General features: G+C 42.6%; 1 protein-coding gene across 1 annotated transcript in view; it reads left to right on the plus strand.

Annotated features, from left to right (window-relative positions):
- LOC104351106 (SPNS lysolipid transporter 2, sphingosine-1-phosphate) overlaps positions 1–20,017 on the plus strand; it is a 122,071-nt gene that overhangs the window by 85,452 nt on the left and 16,602 nt on the right. Inside the window, exons 5-9 of the mRNA XM_086475411.1 lie at positions 1,890–1,956; positions 4,529–4,671; positions 5,855–6,007; positions 7,618–7,807; positions 14,158–14,223. Of these exons, the coding sequence (XP_086331537.1) occupies positions 1,890–1,956; positions 4,529–4,671; positions 5,855–6,007; positions 7,618–7,807; positions 14,158–14,223 (619 nt within the window). The remainder of the gene's footprint in view (positions 1–1,889; positions 1,957–4,528; positions 4,672–5,854; positions 6,008–7,617; positions 7,808–14,157; positions 14,224–20,017) is intronic.

A 20,017-nucleotide genomic window follows, 5' to 3' on the forward strand; every position in this document is an offset into this window, starting at 1 on the left:
GCCTTCCTTAGGCAATGTCTTTCAGGTTACCATGAAATCAAGATCTCTGAACACACTGGACGGAGTTTTCAAAGTGAGCAAATGGATACCTGCTTCTGTGTGACAGCCTAATATCAGAGGTTTCAAGAGGAGTATGCTGTACAACATAAACAATTTGAAATTTTTACATTAAAAAATGTATTTAGTTTAAACTCAAATTCTGCCCAACCTTGAATTTGGCCAGTTTAAGTTTGGAAAATGCGTCTAAACCAATCTTAGATGACTTGGTAGTTGCAATAGCAGTGGCCAGTCCACTTTAGCGCTATTGCCACTGAAACAGCAATTAGGAGAAACTTTGAAGTCTGATGTAGACAACAAGGATGAAGAGAGAAACTGTAATGATCATTCACACTCAGTCTTAACACAGAGCTGTGGAGGACAGCCAGGCCCATAAATGCCTGATGAAAGCAAGAGACAGTCTGAGATTTGGAGTCGTTATTTCCTCTGGCATTTTCTTTCAGTTGAGTTCCCTTATCAGCCCAATGCAGCATCTGATTGTTGGGGGCAGGAGGGAATCTGTGATTTATTTTTTATTTTTTTTTTCCCCCTTAAATAATGGTTGACCCTCTGTTGTGAGGTTGTAGGCAGGGTGGGTTCGCATAGTTTGCATACCGATTCCCAGAGCTGGACAACATCCTGTGCAGAAGTGGCATCACGGGTTGATTTCCAGCAGGGAAAACATGAGCAGCAGTTAAATCCCTTTCAATTCAGGGAAAAACTTCTGGTTTAGGGTGGTGCATTTTACAAGTTAGAGCAGTCATCCCTGAGATAAAACTCACAAACATCCCTTTGCTCTTGAGGACAAAGAGATAGCCAAGTCCTTAACTGGTGAAAAGAATATTTTCCCAAGAGGGCCAAGGATGCCAAGTATTTACATAGAGAATTTGGTGAACTATGGCTAGGAAGAAATGTCAAATATTCATCCTGTTTAGCTGGATTCTGGGAATTAATTATCTCAATATCCAACAGACGTGTGGATCCATGGTTTCATTTTGGGGCCTGTCTGTGTAAAAAAGCCCAGTTTTGGGGTGATATAGATGGCAACCTCCAAAGCTTAGCAGACTGTTCAGTAAAGGCGTGTGATGGCTGACAGCCGCCCCGCAGCAGTCCTAGCAACTTTTAGCCAAGGCAGTCTCAGCAACAAACGCAACAGTTTTGAAAAAAGGATATTCACATCCATTCAGTTCATTTTGAGAGAAGCGTGGCTACGTTCACCTTTATCTAGTCTCTTGTGAGCCACCTTTTGTTACCACAATGTAATTCTTAGCATGTGGCCAAAGGTCCTGTTGCTCCTTTATCTTCAGAGGGGATTTCCAAGCTTCAGGTCTGATGTTTTCCCATCAGACTGTCTTGCGTATTCGTCGTGTTTTTTCTTACAACCTTATGGAAAATGGTCTCTTCATGGGTAATTAGAACCAAGTGCTATTAAAAGACAGGAAAAAAAATTAATGACGGAATACGTGTCTTTGAAGGGCACTTCTTAACTGAGAGCTTGAACATAAAATTCTTAAGTATTCATATTAGTGCACAGAAAGGCCTAATGTAGAAATTAAATTGGGAAATAAATTCTTTTTGAGGCTTTGTTTCCATCCACTGTAGATTGAAAGGTTAGCTATAAATGTGAGCTCACTGTCCAAATTTCCATCAGATTTGAACATTTTTAGATCACCAGTGCTGGGAACAGTTATGTATTAGCCACCATCCACTTCATCTCCCGTGTTTCTTCCTGCAGGAGGAAAGCGCCTAGGACACACAATTCATTGTGCCTCTTTTTATCTTTGTTCAAGTAAAGCTGTGCTTGTGGGACTCCATTAAAGCTCTGACTGACTCTCATCTTCTATTTCTTGCAGTGGCTTGGGATACATCACTGGGTCAAGTGTGAAGCAGGTTGCTGGAGACTGGCACTGGGCGTTGCGGGTAAGCCACCCTTAATAACATCTTACTAACAGTTGCATTGGTTGGTCAGTGTCAGGGAGAGTTCCGTCACACGATTTCTCAACCTGTTGTTATATACAGAAGGTAAAGGATTGGAAATTATGTCTATAGCTATTAAATGCATAGCAGGTGCATTCTGTAAGCAAATGGGAAAGGTATGTGGTTTTGGCTCGTTGTAATTTGTTTTCTCCTTGCCTGGGAGCAAGAATTTTCCAATCACTTTATTATCAGTCAACCATGATTTCTTGATGGAGATGAGAAGACGAGACATTGGCCTTAAATCAACTCCACAGTCTTTCAGTCCCCTGCTGTCAAGAAACTCTGAGAATGGCTTCCTGCTTTGAGGAAAAAACACTTTGTTCCAGTTTCCGCTTGTTTTTCTGCCCTGAGACAGTTGGTTTCCTTCTATTTTAACCTCTTGGGACCTTGATAAATGTGTTGAAAAGATAATACACTGTGATCACATACGCACAAACAGATCCTGCACACAAAGATGTCTTGAAAGAGCTGAGAGGAAGTGGCCCAGCAGAACTGTTTTCTGACCTTCGGCAGTCTGGGTGGCATGAGCCCCCATGAGTGGCATTCTCTGGCTCTGGCACTTCATGAAGACAATGAATCTCATGAAGCTCAGGCCAACACCATTTATAACAGCAGGTGATGAAATACATGGGTTCCCATCTCAACCAAATATGCCCTTCTGTGATACAGACCATTCCTCCAAACCCAGAAAGATCACTATGAGCAGTTCATCTGCAGCTAGGAGAGTGGAGAGTAGTTTCCAGCTGTGAACCTGACATTAAAAGTTTAATAGCCTACAGCTTTACACCAAGAGAATTGCCACCTCATTCAGTAACAGAAATACTTTAAGGGTAAGTTTAACTTTTGAGTAGAGGCCAGCACAAGGAATAAGAAACCCCAAATCCCCTCCTCCTGGTCAGCGGGTTTTAACGAGGTAGGTACAGTGGAGAGCTCTTGTGTTTCTATCTGTAAAACCCAAATGATTAATTTGTGCAAAGAAATCCTCACTAGCATCTTTCTCTTCAGATGAAGTGTCCATCGTTATCCTGAGAAATCCAGGCTGTCTGCAAGACTGTACTCCTTCTGAGGTCATGATTTCCACTATAAATGACACATCGAGGCATGATTCCCAGACTGTGCAAAATCGTGGGGAATCTGACAAGCTGCACACTCCTATGATGGTTCTTTGGAAAGCATTACTTAGTTCTTGTAGGCAGAGAGTGCATCTTGAAAGCTTCCAGACATCAATGTAAAGCAGTTTCTGTCCCTGTGGAAATTATGGTGCTCTTGCAAGATGTGAAAGATTCCCCTAGATGATGCTTGCTTCTGTGATCTCCTGTGGTCTCCAAATCCAGGAGAGGTCAGGAATAATCTGTACTTCAGTGGGCTGAAGAAGACAGAAGGGCACACTGGCAAGTGGCAGGTTTGTCTCTGGATTTAGCAGTAATGTCATGTTTCATAGGAGCATTACTGAGTATCAGTGGATATTGTCCTGTTGGGGGATTAGGCCTTTAGATAAAAATCAGAGACTTTAAATGATATGGCCCTAGAAAATCTCAGCATTTCCTTTTTTTTTTTTGCCAGGGTTGCGTCTTGTGTTCAACTGTAGTAAGGATACTGTATCAGGCTTCATTCAGCCCTGGATGAGGGATTTTCCTGACTCTCCAGTTCTGAAATATTTTTGTCTTTCCTTCCCTGGAAGAGTTCTGGGTTTTTCATCTTTGGATGTGAAACACTACTCTACGTTTAAAGGCCATTCTCAGGTTATTATTGGAAGCATTTTTTTTTTTTTTTGGAACAGGAATTTATTTTTAAAATATAGGAGAGATGATAGTTTGGTGAAAATTCGTGTTCCTGTTTTCCTAATGAGCTATTTTCCATTCTGACAATGATGAGATTTCAGTGTCAAAACAAGAATCATGTTTGTAGCTTGCAAAACACTGTGGGATCTTTGTATTTTTGTCTAGTGGTCGGGAGAAAGGATTGGAAACTGGGAAATCCAACCCTTGAATGTGTCGTTTTCCTATCTTCCAGCCTGAATTGTCAAGGTTTCTTGATCTGCTGAACAGAGTAGCTGCCTGAAAATGGGGTAGCTGGAAGAGGGATGCATGTCAAGCAAGGATTTTCAAAGCCAGCATGCTCCCAACATCCAGAAATCTTTCAACTGGCCTCATTGCCTTTAAACGGCTTCTGCATTCTCCCAGAAACCAGCTGGTCTCTCAGCCCAGCTAGGAGTAGGTTTCCAAAGAGTTAAACGTCAGTGAAGAACCATATTTAGATGAATCTTGGTAATAACACAAAGAAAAGGACTGCCTTAATCAGAATATTCTCAAAGCTGCGTGCTTCCAGAGTGAGATAAGAGTCCAGGGAATGACAGGGAGGAAGCAAAGGAGCAGATGCCTCAGTGTGCTTACAGATTCTGGCTAGCTGTGAAGAATCGTGTCGCTGAAATGAAACTCATGTAATCTGCTTCCTATTGACTAGTCAAAGCAAACCCTGCTGACTCCTGTGCTAAATCCCTGTTCCTTTCTTGCAGGTATCTCCACTCCTGGGAATGATAACAGGGACACTCATCTTGATATTTGTACCTGTTGCTAAAAGAGGAAATGTTGAACAGCTTGGGGGACAGCTGAAGGCTCGAACCTCATGGCTAAGAGACATGAAAGCACTGATTAGAAAGTAAGAGCACTCTAGTAAAAAGCATGCCCTGCCTCTAATGTGTAGCTGGAACATCCAATGGCCTGTACTTCTTAGCACTGTGAGACTGGAAAGGGACAACGTGCAGGGAGTTGCAGGAAGCTTAGTCTGTGGACTTGGGAAAGAAAATCACGGTGACATTTTCACGAGGTATCAACTGCAGTGAAAATGATGGATTCCAACTTTTGCTCTAACCTTTCCAAGACAGATCTAAGAGAGAGTCTGCTTTGTTTGGCTTATACTTCAGACAACTCAAGGCTTTTGAAGTGTAGAAGTTGCCGTGTTCCTGTATTAATTGTTGTGCCACTGTTCAGATGCTTAGATCCTTTTTCTTCCTTGAAAGAACTACTCTGCTGAAGGGAAAAAGAGAGTTAAATGCCAGAGCAATTTAAGAGGAGAAAATAGGCAAAAGCTTACACTACATGGCAAGTTTAAATATATATGTTTATACAACCAGATGCGACTGAGTGAGTGCACGAGCACTGAACATGCTTGGGTACTTGTATGTGTGCATAAAAGATTGCAAGCTCACAAGTGTTTAAGCAGCTGTACTTGCTTCCAGAGGCCTTGCCTGTGAATGTGCAAACACTTGCACTTGTGAATTCAGTGTTACTTCAGAATTCTGATGGGAAACTTGTGGTGTCCTGCATTTTTAGAACTGTTGGCGAAAATGCTGTCCTGGTATTTTCACCCAGTATCAAAGGACTGTGAAAAACAATGGTTAATTTATCAATATTTCTGTATTACTTGTTTTGGTAGTTTATCCAAGTAGTAATCATATGGTGCCGTGGATGAGGAGGAGTGAAGCTGGTCATCCAAGCAAACAGATGATATTACAGTGAAAGCCCTGTAGTTCATACATCATGTCTTAGTGATTAAGTACTTCTTGTCTTCTGAAATGGTCTCATGAAAAATGATCTCTGTGAATCACCTCTGAAGGGTTAGTACATTATTATCAGTGGAGCATCACATATGAAGAAATATTCCATGCCTCTTATTCTCCATTGCTTTGTACCTTGTATTATCTCTGCCCTTCGGCAAAGGGAGGTGGCTATTATGGGGCGACACTGTTTTGTCACTGAAGCACTGGCTCCTGTCCTGGGGCTCCTGTGTTTTCACTTTTCCCACTAAACTTTCTCTTGGTTTTGCCTCTTGGTCTCCACAGCCGCAGCTACGTGTTCTCATCATTGGCCACCTCAGCTGTCTCCTTTGCCACAGGGGCACTTGGCATGTGGATCCCTCTCTACCTTCACAGAGCACAGGTCGTGCAGAAGACAGCAGAGACCTGCAGCTCGGAGCCCTGTGGCACCAAAGATAGGTGAGATTCATACTCTGCTGCTTTAAAGAGGGGGAAGAGGGAGTGAGGGTTTATTTACCAGAGGAAACAGGCACGTCCCACGGAGTGGAGTTACTAGAATGTCTGTAATTTCCTCTAGGTCTTTGAAACAATGATAGGAAATGCTGGGATTGTAAACTAGGTTTTAGCTCTCTTCTTCATTGCATGAAGTCAAACCAAGGGAGAAGCAATGACCTCAGCTCTGTCTTCGTTCCCAGACTATGGTGCAGAAGTAGAAAAGACAAAAGTCTTTGCCTTAGAGGATGTTTGGAGAGCTGAGAATTTGGTTTCTTAAGACCCATACTTATCTGTGACAGCAGCAGAGTAAGTTGGCAGGTTGGGTAGCCACAGTGGTGGCTGTAATACAGAGGTTGGACTGGTTCCCCTAAAGGCTGCAGGACTAACCCTGAAGACTTTTGTTTCTGTGTGACAGAGGACTCCACTATGTTTCATTGCTCCATATACTACTGTATATGCTGAGTTTTGCTGAAGAATGGTGCAGAGATCAGGGACACTTTGGTCTGGAGCGCTTGATGTGTTATACAGTGGTTTGGTTTTTCAGTCCCAGTTATGTATCACTTGCAGCACATAAGCTATGAAAAGTAATTCATCATTTTGTGCTTTAACATGATGGCATAAAACATACAATGCTAAAAAAGCATTTCTCTGGGTGAATAAAAGATGAGAAAAACTGCCTTTTATCAGCTGTCTTGCTTTTTAGCTTGTGAGGGGAAAATAACATTAGGAAAACCTTCTTGCTCTAGCTGACACAATCCCATCTCAAGTAAACTGCTTAGTGGTTTGGAGTACCATCAACTAGAGCGCCCAGCGGGCAGTCTCAATCTATTCTACAAAAATGCAGTGAGCAGAAAATACAGCTTCAGTCTGACTGCCCATCTGCTGTTTACAAAGAGAAGTTTTCCACTCCTTGATGACACCTATATTTTCAGCTGCCCTGGAGCTACTGTAATGTAGTTGCCAAAGACTCTGTAATCCAAGTCCTGCACATACAACTCGAAGAATCCTTGATGGCTCCTGGCTCTTTAAATTTAAATTAACACATTTCAAATGTAGTAACATAACAGCAAAAGAAGGCTTCTTTGAAGTGGTCTGAAAGGAGTTGGAAAGTCGAAGTCACTGGTATTTGGAGTCTTGTTAAGTTTCTTTTCCCTTAAGCTTCCTAGTGCCTGTTCTGTCCATGATTTCATAGAAGAATACGAAGTTTCTCCTTACATGATCAATTTGCAGGTTATTACTTAGTTTTGTGCATGCATAATTAGCTGTACAATGCACTTTATAGGAAGCTCAGTTCCACACAGAGCAGCAATGTGAGCCCTTTGCACCTCTTTACATGTTGATCAGTGCCTGTGTACAAGGCTGAATTTCATATGCCGTGTTTTTCTCAGTTGCAGGGGAAAGATGCTAAAATCACAAGCACTCAGCACGAGATTTCATTTGTGTTATTTTAAATGTGCAAAGCCAATGTGCAGATTTCCATTAGTCAATTTACCCTAATAATTTGTTCAAAGACCATGCCCATTTTGGGAAAAACTCAAAAAAAACCTGTCTCTTTTTTTTTTTTTTTTAAATAGCTTGATCTTCGGAGCAATCACATGCTTCACTGGTTTCCTGGGTGTTATCACAGGGGCAGGGGCAACCAAATGGTGCCGGTTGAAAACCCAGCGAGCTGATCCTCTCGTCTGTGCTGTCGGCATGCTAGGATCAGCCATCTTCATCTGTCTGATCTTCGTTGCTGCCAAGAGCAGCATTGTGGGAGCCTATGTAAGTATAATCCTTTGCATATGCCAGTCTCACTCTGTCTACAAAACTTCTTAGAAGACTGTGTGCATTGTCCCCGCAGGAAGCCTGAGATGTTGGTCTTGCTTTTCCCCTTCTGAATGTCCTTTGTTTTGCCCCTTGGCATTTTTGCACTATCTGCATATGCCTGGAGGGAAAATGGTATCTCAGCTGCTTGTCCCTGCTCAGTAATGGTCATCAGAATTCAGAGCTGGGGATTTAGGGCATGCATGGAAACCCACAGTTCCCTGCCTTTGGGTTGTTCTATCTGTACCTCTATCCGTACCTCTATTGCTCTTGCCTAACGTTTTGGTGCAGGAAAATTGGCTGCTTCCCCTGCAATAAGGGTGTTGTAGCTGCAGTGGTACCAAATTACAATTGCAGTATAATTTGGCTGTGGTCATGCTTTCGGCTACCTGTAAGTACCATTAATTTCCATAACTACGTAGCTTGCTGCAGACCAATATTAATTACCATGTAATTTCGATTTGTTGTTATCTGTATTACCGCAGCACCCGAAAGTCCTAGTCAGGAACCCACAACACTTGATGCTGCACAAATGCAGATTAAAGTATGGCTCCTCCCTGAGTGTTTATAACTGAGACATCAGGCAGATCCAGACAAATAGACTGAAGGGAAAAGGAAAAACTCAACTATAATAACCCAGCCTTGGGCTAGAGTCTTGCTTTCAGTGAACAGGTCCCAGATTCCCTTTCAATGTAACAGAGAGAAGCCTGGGACCTGGGAGAAGTTTTTGAAGGGAAAGCATGAAATGGTTGGAGTAGTGGGATAATTTCGGAAAGCCCACCCTTAGCTTCCACACGGCAGCACAAACTCCACCCAGCAAGGAGAATTCATTTGCAGTTCACCAACCAACCAATGTACCACAGCTCCTTGTCTCTCTCTGTTTCTAGCACTAGGCTAGCCATGGTTATTTTCTGAGCACTTCAATAGCTGCCATGGTTATGGGGAAACACGAGAAGAAAGAGTGAAAGTTTAAAAGCATTGAGACAGACCCAAGAATGCCTACTCTGGCTATTTAGGAAAGGGCAGAAGGAGATTCGGTCCTCTGGTTTGTGGCATGGTCTAGAGCTAACCTTTGATTCAGCAGAAAAATGATCACCTCAGACAACCTGTACAAGGGTGTTGCTGGTTGGCGAAGCATTAACCCTCCTTTCATTGTCAGCCATCAGCCATCTCCGAGTGAAGAGATCTGTCACATCCCTCCACCTGCCCCTCCTCTCCACCTCTGTGTGCAGCCAGACCCATGATTTCCTCCTTTCTCAGACCTGATGACAGACACGTTCATTTGTGGTGTTTAGTCTCTTTATGCAGAAAGTCCCACCTTTCTAACCTGGAAATACTGTTTTCAAAAATTTTGCAACAAAAGGTGGTTACTGGTCTCATTTTAATCTTTTTTTTTTTCCTTACCTTTTTTAATAGCCATGTGACTATTCTGCATGTGTAAATATATAAATATAGATGGTATTATTTAACCAATTTTAGAAACAATTTATTTTATTATGCATGAGCAGTAAATCTAATAGAGAGTCAACGATTTGCAAAGGGAGTTATATCTGCATATGGAGGGGGTATAAGCCTATTTGCTGGGGCTGTTAGGCTGAAGCATACATTTGTTGCAGGTAACCCTGCCTCTCTGTAGCCCTAAATACGCCCTGTCTGCTGCTGGAAACCTGATGCAGAGAAAACAGATTAAGAGTCTAGTTAATGTGCCGACTGGAGAACCAGAGATCTGAACTCTATAGATTCTACTCTCATTTTAAGTCTCGTTGGTTTAAAATGAAGGAGAGACTGTTTTCTGGCTCTGGAGTTGGAACACCTAGATATGGTGGATAGCATGATGGACTACGTTACCTTATCTCAAAATCCATGATACTAGCTTGTTCTGGAAAGAATACGGTAAAATTTACGGGTGGATTTTCTTTTCTGTGATAGCTTCCTTGACAGTCCTGGCTCTTATCCTGAAAGAGCATCCTTGAGTTCTGTATGACTGTGAAAGTCAAGAGCGATGCTCTGGTCTGTTCCCCAACACAATAGTATTTGCAGACCTTCTGTACTGTGGCTGTCCTTAGACTTCTGTCATTGATCACATCATGCTAAAATTGGAAGGTTACTGGTTTTGGACCCCTCATTGGCTCAGAGCCTTAAAATGATCACTTCCAAGCATTCAGGTAGGTCCCCATGAGGTGGCGTTCTCTCACACTGAGCTGTGGTAGCCACCAGATCACCATCTCCCTCCCTGCTCTAGTAATTAGTTGAGTTTTTAAATGTCAACTGGTACTGCCATCAGCTTAGATGAAGCGTTCAGTACTCCAGCAAGAATCAGCAGAGCCCTTGCTTTTTAATTTCTTGGCTTTTTGGTTTTTGGGGGTTTTTGGGGGGAAGACCTGCATATCCATTAGCACGATCACCTTGTCCGTTACAGGCCGTCAGCCGTCTCTTCCTCCCCTGCACATGCATACATGCTCTCTCCTGCTCAGTCCTGTCTTGCAGGTGGCTTTGGTGCCTGAGGGCAGCTGCTATTCCAGTTCTGTAGCAGCCACTCCTACCTGGAGCGGGCAGACAGACTTCTTTTTTCCATCCACTTTTTTTCATACTAATCCAGCAAATTGTTGGTAGTGCTCTGGAAAGGGGGAATAAAACAGCATTCTGTATCACTTAGCTGCCCAGACACTTCTATTTCTATCTTTTACTATCTTGCTTGGCTGTAAAGTCCAATCAGTTCTTACTCTGTTTTCCTTGCAGTGTGTGGGTTTGTGTGTTGTAGTCCAGGTCCTTAAAACAGCAATTTGCATATCTTTAGGTCCCACTTGTTCTGAAATATGTACCGTTTGAAATGCTGGTTTTCAAACCTGTCTCTTGAAACCCATTAGCTGTATGGCATCGTTGTATCACACTACTCAGGCATTTCAACAGCAGATATTACACTAGTTTAAATCTCCAAGTGACCGAAGAGAGATGCTTTGCTTTGCCTTCCTTCCGACAGTGTTCTAAGTTCCTGTTGTACCTCAATTTCATCATCTATTTCAATTCCTCAAAGACATTTTATGATCTTGCAGAAACAGCAAATCCCAGGGTAAAACTTTGCCATAGAGTTTTTACAGCATCTCAGTCTCAACTCCAGGGACTTTCTGTTGACATGGTGTTGGTGACTTACCTACGTTCTGAGGCGTCGTTTTTGACCAACACTGAGGTGGAGTTAGAGTTGCTTCAAATTCAAGAGTACATGTGGGAGTCTTACCAACCATTTCAGACAGAAACACAAATAGTGAAGATGTAGACAGATATGCACTTTGCAGATAGCCGTGGAAGGAGTTTATAACCTGCTTAGATCTTGCTGTGAGAGCTGCTGGTGTGACCACTCTGAAAACTACTTCATCATTTTTGGGAATCAGAAGTTGCTAACTGACCACATAAACCGAAAGACTTGAGGGTGACATAGCTTCTGTCAGCTCAACACAGATGAGCAACTGGACATCAAATGGAGATGGTGAGATATTATACAACTCAGCTGGGTTCAGAAGAGGATGTATCTGGAGAGCTGAAATCTCAGTGTAAAATGAGGCTTCGAAAAGTGTGTGAAGAGTCAAAACTGTGACCATTTTGGGAGCTATTGATCTGTTCTGGAGGCTGCCCTATTTGCAGTAAGCATCCCTAGAGTCTCTCTCCAGCAGAAATGCCACATATCCTCATATGCCCTTTGCAGCGGATGAACTCATTTTTATAAATCCCCATTAGCAGCTGAAGGACATACTTTTTTTTTAATGTCAGTATCTTTTGTCCTACTTTTTGATCATCTTCTTGTTCCTCTTTTCCTTTTACCAGCATCCACATATTACACACGTGTTTCATAGAAACATGGTGGGTGAAACACACATTCTGCAATTCAAAACTTGCAATCTGAAGTTTGTAGCGTTTCAGTGATTTATTTATAGGACTTGTGCTGAATTCCTGCAGAAGGGGGCAAGTTTTACTTGCTGCATGTAACATTTCATATGTGTTTTACACGTATGTAATTCATATAACCTTAAGGCAAGCAGTTGCCTGTTTGCAATACTGTATGAACAGGCAGGGTATGTCGATGCCGCATTCAGAAGTGTGATTTAATCTGTCCAGCCACAGAACTCCAGCAACAGCAGCTGCAAAGCTGTAGGAGGACAGATTTCAGAGCAGGTCCTGAGAGCCACCTGGGGCTCCAGTAAGCCCTTGCTACATGACACATGGCTCCAAGTCCTGTCAGCACCTCGATTCATTGGATCACTGTTTTTTAGCTTGGCAGTTGTCATTTCCAGTGAGAGACAAGTTCAAGGCAGACCAGTGGACAGTGGGAAAATGGAAAGAGGAGATTCCTAGCTGACCAGCTGGGCCATAATGGCTGGCTCGGATACCATCACAGAGGAAGCAGATCCAGTCGCAAAAAGAAGGGATAGGGAGGGAGAATGTGTGGGAAACAAAGGCAATTTTAGAAACAAATAAAGGAAGCTTTCTGTAGGTCAATGAGTAAGGCTTGCTAAATAAAGCAAACTCTTCCTGGCAGTGACATGATGGTCTGAGGGGTTTAGGCAATCTCACCAGTGTGTGGGAAAGACAATTGCGGTGGTCACATCATGCCACAGCTGCCAATCTGGTGGTTCCTTCTCCCACCCCACACTGCCCCTGTGCAAGCAACGGGGACCGGGGCAGTGGCCATGAGAGTCAGCCTGTCAAAGCTCACAAGAACACCACAAAACAACACCCGTCTGAATGTTTCCTCAGAGCAAAGTGTGCCATGTATTTCTTGCCAGCTTTGCTTCATTGATGAATTGTAGCCTATTTGATATAACAAAAACTGAACATAAGGCAATTAAAGGGGAATCTTGAGTTACCAAAATCCAAATCTCTATAGCCATTATCCCCAACTGCCAATGGGGATTCCAGGAGTAATGCTTTCTCTCTAGATACCACAAAAAGAAATGGGTTAGCTGGGCAAAAGGCAACCTTTTGGGGGATATTGAAGGAGTTTTGCTTGGCTTCTTACTGGTGGAGAATGGGGGACCTGGTTTTTACAAGTCTGGTTATTTAAGTAGCATTTTTTCTACGTGTTCTACTTTTCATAATACACAAGGGAAAACAGAAACGTATGCGGAAGATTTTTTTATCCTTGATTTTTCATCTTGTTGAGCCTACATTTCTTTGCTAAATGGTTAACATACAGTATAAAAACAGTTAACATACAGTTCATGATTGAAATATGAGTAAAAAGCTTTCTGATGGGGGTAGTGTTCCTCCTGAAGCTGTGTCACCGTTTCTCCACTGGACTCAGTTTGATGAACATTTAATGATGAGGCCAGGTTAAATTTGTTTCTCTTCTTGATCATTTGCAGTTCTTCAGCTGCTGTAGCAGTTTGTCGAACTGTTTAGTGAACCGCACCAGAGAACTAATTTGGGTTAAAAATAAGCAAAACAAGCCCCTCTTCCCCTACTTCCCCCCAACAAAAGATTCTTTGCCCCATCTCAGTTTCCTGCGGTGAATCCCTGCTTGGCCCCTTTGTACCAGTACCACTGAGAAGGCAGTATGAGATGGGAGGGAGTGAGGAGGGAGTGCCGGAGGTGGAAGGGGTATGTGGTGGCTGTTCATACCACACCACCACAAAAAGAAGCTCTCATCCCACTATGTACACAGAGCTTCTAATGTAGCTTGTTGACGGTCTCCACAGAGTCAAGAGTTGTATTTCAGTGTAAGGCACTGATGTTGCGAAACCCGTGCTTAAGTCCTGTCTTGACTGTAGGTATTACCAGTGTAACACGTGGGTGGTTATATGCCTAGACCTGTGTCCCCCTCAAAGGGGACAGCAATATGTTATCAGGGGAGGGAAGGGATCTTGCATATAGTGGGTAGAGAACCTCATTTGGTTTGCTGCAGAGCTTAACATGTAACTTGATTGCTAGTGATGAAAATGACTGTGTTTGGGTGCTTTGTGGCCTTCTTGCCTTGTCTAACAGGCTTTTTGGAACAGAGTGATGCAAGTATGAAAGCCTAGGGCTGTCTCTTCTTGCTGGCTTCTCATGTTCTTTTGTAAGCATATGTGTCAGCCTTTTATTTAGCTGCTCTGTGTTATAAACAGTTTACACTAACGAAATTGCAGGCCAACCCTCTAGAGCTCTGATAAAAGTCTATAGTTTTCTAATATTCAGGATAAACCACAACAGTAACAAGTAGTGTATTGTGTAGGTTGGAGACAAATAAGCAACAAAGGAAAGTTTGTGACAGGTTATTTTTCCTTTGAATGTCAAGTGAATAAATCTTCTCCTTTTTGTGTGTTTTGTTACAACAGATTTGCATTTTTATCGGAGAAACTCTTCTGTTTTCAAACTGGGCTATCACAGCAGACATACTAATGGTGAGTGTACTTTGGAACAGCATCTTTTTCTTCTGGTGGCCAGAGCAGTTTGTCAGCTGCAAGAACAACCTGAAGTTCACAGTTTCTTCCAAATGCCTAGCCCTGCTTTGGCCTATTCTGTGGGTTTTTTTTTTTTTTTCTTTTTTTGCCTGCTGAAAAGGAAAGTGAAATAGAGAAAGAAAAAAAAAGATTCTTCTTGTCCTTTGTTCTGAGCACCAGGGAGAGATGTCCAGAAAGCACACCATTACTGAATTCAAATAGTTTCCCCAAATTTTAAGTATTTGCACAAAACCCCATGTGCAAAGAAATCGGCCAGCGTTTCCTGATAGTCAGCACATTAGTGGATTTTGTTATCAATAACTCAGCTTTGTTCTGCAATAGGAAATCCTTCCCTCCCTCCCTCCTCTGACCACAAAGGCAGCTATCTACCTCTCTCTTTGGCTTATCTCCAGCAAACCTACCATTCAACACATACACAATAGAAAACTACCTCTGGGAGAGGAAAAGAAAGTATAAAGAATTTTTGGACTATGTCCACCTTGTCCAAGAGGAAACTGTCAGGGTCTTTTCACCTCATGTCCTTCATTTTCCATTCTTTCTCCACCATAGAGCATTTTAAGTCTTTCAAATCAGCAAGCTGACCTCAGCAGCTAGATTTTCATATGAAACAGCCTGGGCATTTGTTGGAGAGCCTTGCATGTTTTGTAGATGCTTCTGTCGGAGACGTACAGAGCCTATCAGACAGACTGTAGGTTGAAATCCCATTGTGAGGGAGGTTACTTGTTGCTTATTGTATGAAAAAGAAAGAAACTAGGGCACAGAACCATTACAGGACTTGCCCGAGGTCTTTTGGCAGCGTGTTGACAGAACTAAAAATATAATCAGTCTGGCATCAATAGAAAACTCCCTTGGCTTGTGTTTGTTGCTCATGCAAACATCAACGAGAAAACAATCTGGCTCAGTATTCCTAGATGTAAAGATAATAATGTTGATATATTGATTCAGCAAAGAACTTCAAGCTTCTGCTTAAGTTCTCTTTATGATTTAAGTTCAAGTTCAAGATTGTGGTTTATATTTTAAGGTAGCTCTGTAGTTGCCAGAACTGCGTTGCCTGATAACTTTTGATCTTGGACTCATTTGTGCGGAAAATGCTTTTGGAGGTGGAGTGTTCATGTCACTTTTCTCAGATGTGAATAAAGCACAGAGAAACAAAGGTTATCAGTGTACTTCAGTAGCATTAGACGGCTTTTAATTACCAAGGTTTGTTCCTCCTACCAGTTCAGCTTTAGTGTGATAGAGCTCTGCATGGACTGGATGGGTGGTTACCTGGGGTTTGCAGCTTGTGCTGGGTTCAAGGCTGCTGTGGCCGTTCATTAAGTGTAGATGTGCAGTCTACAGACAGCTATGTTGACGAAGAAATTATACAATATTTGTCGTTGTTCATTAGTGCCTCCTGCCAGAGCTCCCTGTCGCATCCTGTCTTTGGCTGCGATGTTCCCAGGAGTGCTCCCAGCTCCCTCTGGTCAGGATTAGCTGCTGGACTTCAACAGCAGATCTTTTATATCCTCACCAGCATTGGCTGAAACAGGTAGGGGCTTGGCCATGGAGCACATCTGCGGTCCTCCCGCAGGGACTGTCAAAGAGCAGCAGAGGTGGGCGTCTCTGCTGCCAACAGAGCGCAGCTGGAGGGAGGGGACCTGACACGTTCAAGGTCCTCCAGAACATCTGTGCCGGGGAACAAGCTGAAACTTGACCTACATTGCCTCAAGCCAACCCCAAAAGACATTTTTCAACCAACTACTTTGTTATATCAAGTGTACGAAGGATGCCATCATTGTCCCATTTTAATTACTGAGATTTTTTGTGTGGGTTTCAGTGTGACTTCAGTGTCCTGTAGCTTTTTAATAGCTTTTATAGGGTTTGCCATCTGTCTTACCAGCATCGTATAGTCAGTTGCATTTTGTAGGGCTGCATTTGCAGTTATTTATGTTGCTTTAGTACAAAAGAACTCTGTAAGAAATGATTGGAAATAATTGGAAATAATGTCTTAGTTCCAATTTCCAAAACATGGGAAAGAAACTAAAACCACATTAAATATTGGATTTTGGTAATTGATGCCCACTCTTAAGCTAGCTCTTCTCTTGTCTGTTTAAAAATGAACTGAGCGTCATATGTAATGCACAGCTTCATGCACTATCAGCAGGAGTAAACCTGTGAAAGTGCTGTACAACTAAATGTAAACATCCACTTAGATCAATGCAAGCCTGTAAACAGATGGTCTGAAGTGCATTCCTATTACACAAGGGGTTTGAGAGGATGTTTAGTCAGACAATAGGTGAGAGCCAGGGCTGTAACGTGTTTGACAGACAGCTTTATAAGAAGTCCTAGCCAGAGAAAGTTGTGGATATGCTTTAGCGAGATGCACTTTAAATGTTTGGCAAATTAATTTCTACTGATTACTATTTATTTGGTGTAATCAGAAGTGTGTCTGTTCTTGCCTGAGGCTGGGAAGGAGTTTAAAAGCATTATTAGCGTAAGCTTAACAACACTTTCATCATGTACATAAATATTATCCTGTTTTCATGGATAAAAAGCTCTCAATACTGGCTGAACGCTGTTCCCACTGATTTCATTATGCCAGAAGTGAGGCTTTTTGGAAACGGCATCCCAAATGATTTATCATAGCTCTCCCAAGATTTACAGCTCTCATGACCGCTTAAGAACCCTAATGGGCAAGTTGGTAAGCGTTTTCAGAGGTTTTGCAAGTTTAATTTCCTTGGCAAAACACGGATGTTTGCTTATTATCTTCGGATTTAATTGTTGGCTCTTCATAGCTTCATGCTTCCATTGCATCTACTGTTGTTGCCAGTGTAAGTTGGTGTGCAGCTCCTCAAATTGTCTGCAGCCAAAGGTGCCGAGTGCTAGGTCTGAGAAACTGTCAGCGCTGCAGAATGTACTGCACTGCCTGAGATTTTAAAAGGCTGATATTGGTTCCAAAAGCGAATCAGTACAAAACAGGCCTTATTCTCCTGAGCACAGCTCTCCAAATCTCCTCCCAGGCACATGCTCAGATGGTGCTTAGGGAAGGCGGGGATGTTTCTTATGAAGCATGCTAATTATGAAACAGATTTTATCAGCCATCTTTGCAAATTGGCCCCAAAATTACCAGAACCCCGAAGTAGCATTAAAACTGCCTTGTAACAACAATAATGAATGAGCTTCAGGGCAGCAGGCAAGCATGTAACATTCTGAGACATGCTGAGTGTTTGGGACTTTATGGAATCTGACCCTAACAGTAGAGTGTTTCCTCCATAGCACACCTCAAAAATAAAGATGATGGATAAAGGTTCAGTGGCATTTCTGAGTAAGAGCCAGTAGGCAATTTAAAGGGCCTCAGCTATTGTGATCGCAATCTCTTCAGGTCTTTGCTGAGAAAAGCCAGCCTCCAGTTTATTCAAAGCCTCAGTTTACTCATGCAAAAAAATGCTCTGCATATTCCTTTTTTTCTTTTAAAACATTAGTTCTTTTCAAATGGTCATCAGCTGCCATGGACGAGCTGCTTTAATGTTTTGCTATAGAGTCAAAGTCTTCCTTTCGGCTTGAAACAGCCAAACAGCCATAGACTGGTGCTCAGCTGTGCTATAGGCATGGAGGAATTTGCTTTTGTTCTGATTACCTTCCCTATAAATAAAACCCCAATTATTTATGTAGTATAAAATGCTGACCTATTTTTACAGCCAAAGATAAATAGCATTTCCAGAAGTTCTCATTGTTGCTTCTCTCAGTGTGCCTCCACACAGCAGTAATGTGAGTGCTGGGGTCTGGCTTTGAAGGGAGGGTGAGGAGTGCCTCTGAATGAAGGTACACAGCCCGCTCCAAACCCTTGGGCACAGCTCTGACCAGGAGGGATGGGCCCAGCGGCACCTCTGCAGATCTTCTGTGGGCCAAGGGCTGCAGACGGCTATGTACTGCACCACGTTGTGCTGTGAGTTGGAGACCAGGTCAGCCTCCTTTTGCTTAAAAGTATTTTTTAAGACAGTGCCTTGAGTGAAGGCTCTTGCTCAGGCTGGTTTCTCTGGATCACAGCCTTTGCCTTTTCTGAGCAGTAGTTACAACAGGACTATTTCCAGGCTCTGTCAGTGGCAAGAACAGGCTTAGTGTGGGTTTTCTTTACCTTTGGTGCTGAATGAGGCCAGTATGCATTGTCCTGAAGATTACTGCCTGACCCAGAAAGGGTAGCAAAGTGTTTTAGAGAGTTTTCTATTAAAGATTAGACACAAACATCAGAACTTACCTCTTTGGCACGTGGCCTTTTACTGGGAGAAGGGCTATCTCTCCTTGGCTTTCCTGGTTAACTTATTTCAGACCAACTCATTCTGCTGGTTTCACTACAGGAAGGGGAAGTCAGCAGTAAACCATGGCCTTTCTGAACCTCTATTTAAAGAGCAGAGGTTTGCCAAAGCTGCTTGGTCAGCCTCCCTGCTCACCCTCTGTGCTGCCTGCCTCTGAACCTGGAGCCAGAGATGAGCCAGGACGATCCCGCAGACGTCCGCCCTGGCTGCGGTGGCTCTCCACCTCCAGTTTCTGTGGGATGTTCCAACCAGGCCGTGTATGGTTTGAATTTAGGTCTATTTTCGTATCAAAATGCCCATTTAGAGCTGTAATTTACTGCTGTCTTCCTAGAAGAGCAGATGTTTGCTACCAACTACTTCCTCTCCATCAGAATAAAATGCTTTTTAAGTAGGGATAGGGTGGGAGTATTTTTTTGTGTTTTGGAGATGCTGGTTTAAGTGTTTTTTTCTTTCCAATATCTTTTTAGAGGAGGAAGAAAAATTTCATGTTCGTTTGCTTGCCACACATTGGGTTTTTGGGTTGGGGGATGGGGGGGTGGTGCTTGTCACTTGAATTCCAGACTAAATTTACTAAGTTTTGGCACTTTATAGTGCCAGACAATATTGATGGTTTCAACCATCAATAACTTCTTCAGCTAGGCAAAATGAAAATGTCCTGGAAATTGTATTGCTACTTGTAAAACTATATGTACGCGTAATACATACATACATGCAAAATTATGGCTAATATATGTGTGTCTATAAATATATCTAAATACACAGACACGTGTGATGCAGTATCATTCAAACTGCTTTCTCCAATTGGCACCAATTCACTGTCACTCCCTGAAAATGCTAAGTTTTTAGTAAATTTGCCATTTCCTTTGTCATTTTGCTAAGAAGATGGATAGAATATAGAGCCAGGCAAGCTTTCTTCTCTGGGTTTGTTAGCATACTTCATAGAAAGAAAAAATATTTGAACATAAGCTTAAAATTCCCTGATTCACAGATACACACAACTCTGGACTCTTGAATTAGGCAGAATTTCACTTTATCTTCTCAGATGCCCTTTCTCCGACAGCTCTTGCAGAATGCTTCTCCATTGCACCTGTATGAACTGGGGCCAGGTGGGAAGAAGAACAGTGACTCACTTTTTTTTTTTTTTTTTTTTTTTTTCCCCTCACTCTCTTTTTCTTCTGTCTAATCTATCCAGGTTGCATCCATTCCCCTGCACCTTTGGGAATGGTAATGAATTGTGTGGCTCTCCTCCTGTTTCACAGCGTGACCTTCAGTATGTTTCTGTGTCTCTAATGAAGTCTAGACCTTATTTTCCTCTTGGGATTTCTGTGAGCCTTCAAATCTGTTTTGAGCTCCTGGATGCAAAAGGAGGACAGTGTCTACCATCCACAGCCAGGTGGCTGCTGTGGATCTGATCATCTTTTGCTCTTGGGTTGCACAACGGG

This window comes from Leptosomus discolor, chromosome 18 (assembly GCF_034619465.1).
Source record: "Leptosomus discolor isolate bLepDis1 chromosome 18, bLepDis1.hap2, whole genome shotgun sequence".
NCBI lineage: Eukaryota > Metazoa > Chordata > Aves > Leptosomiformes > Leptosomidae > Leptosomus > Leptosomus discolor.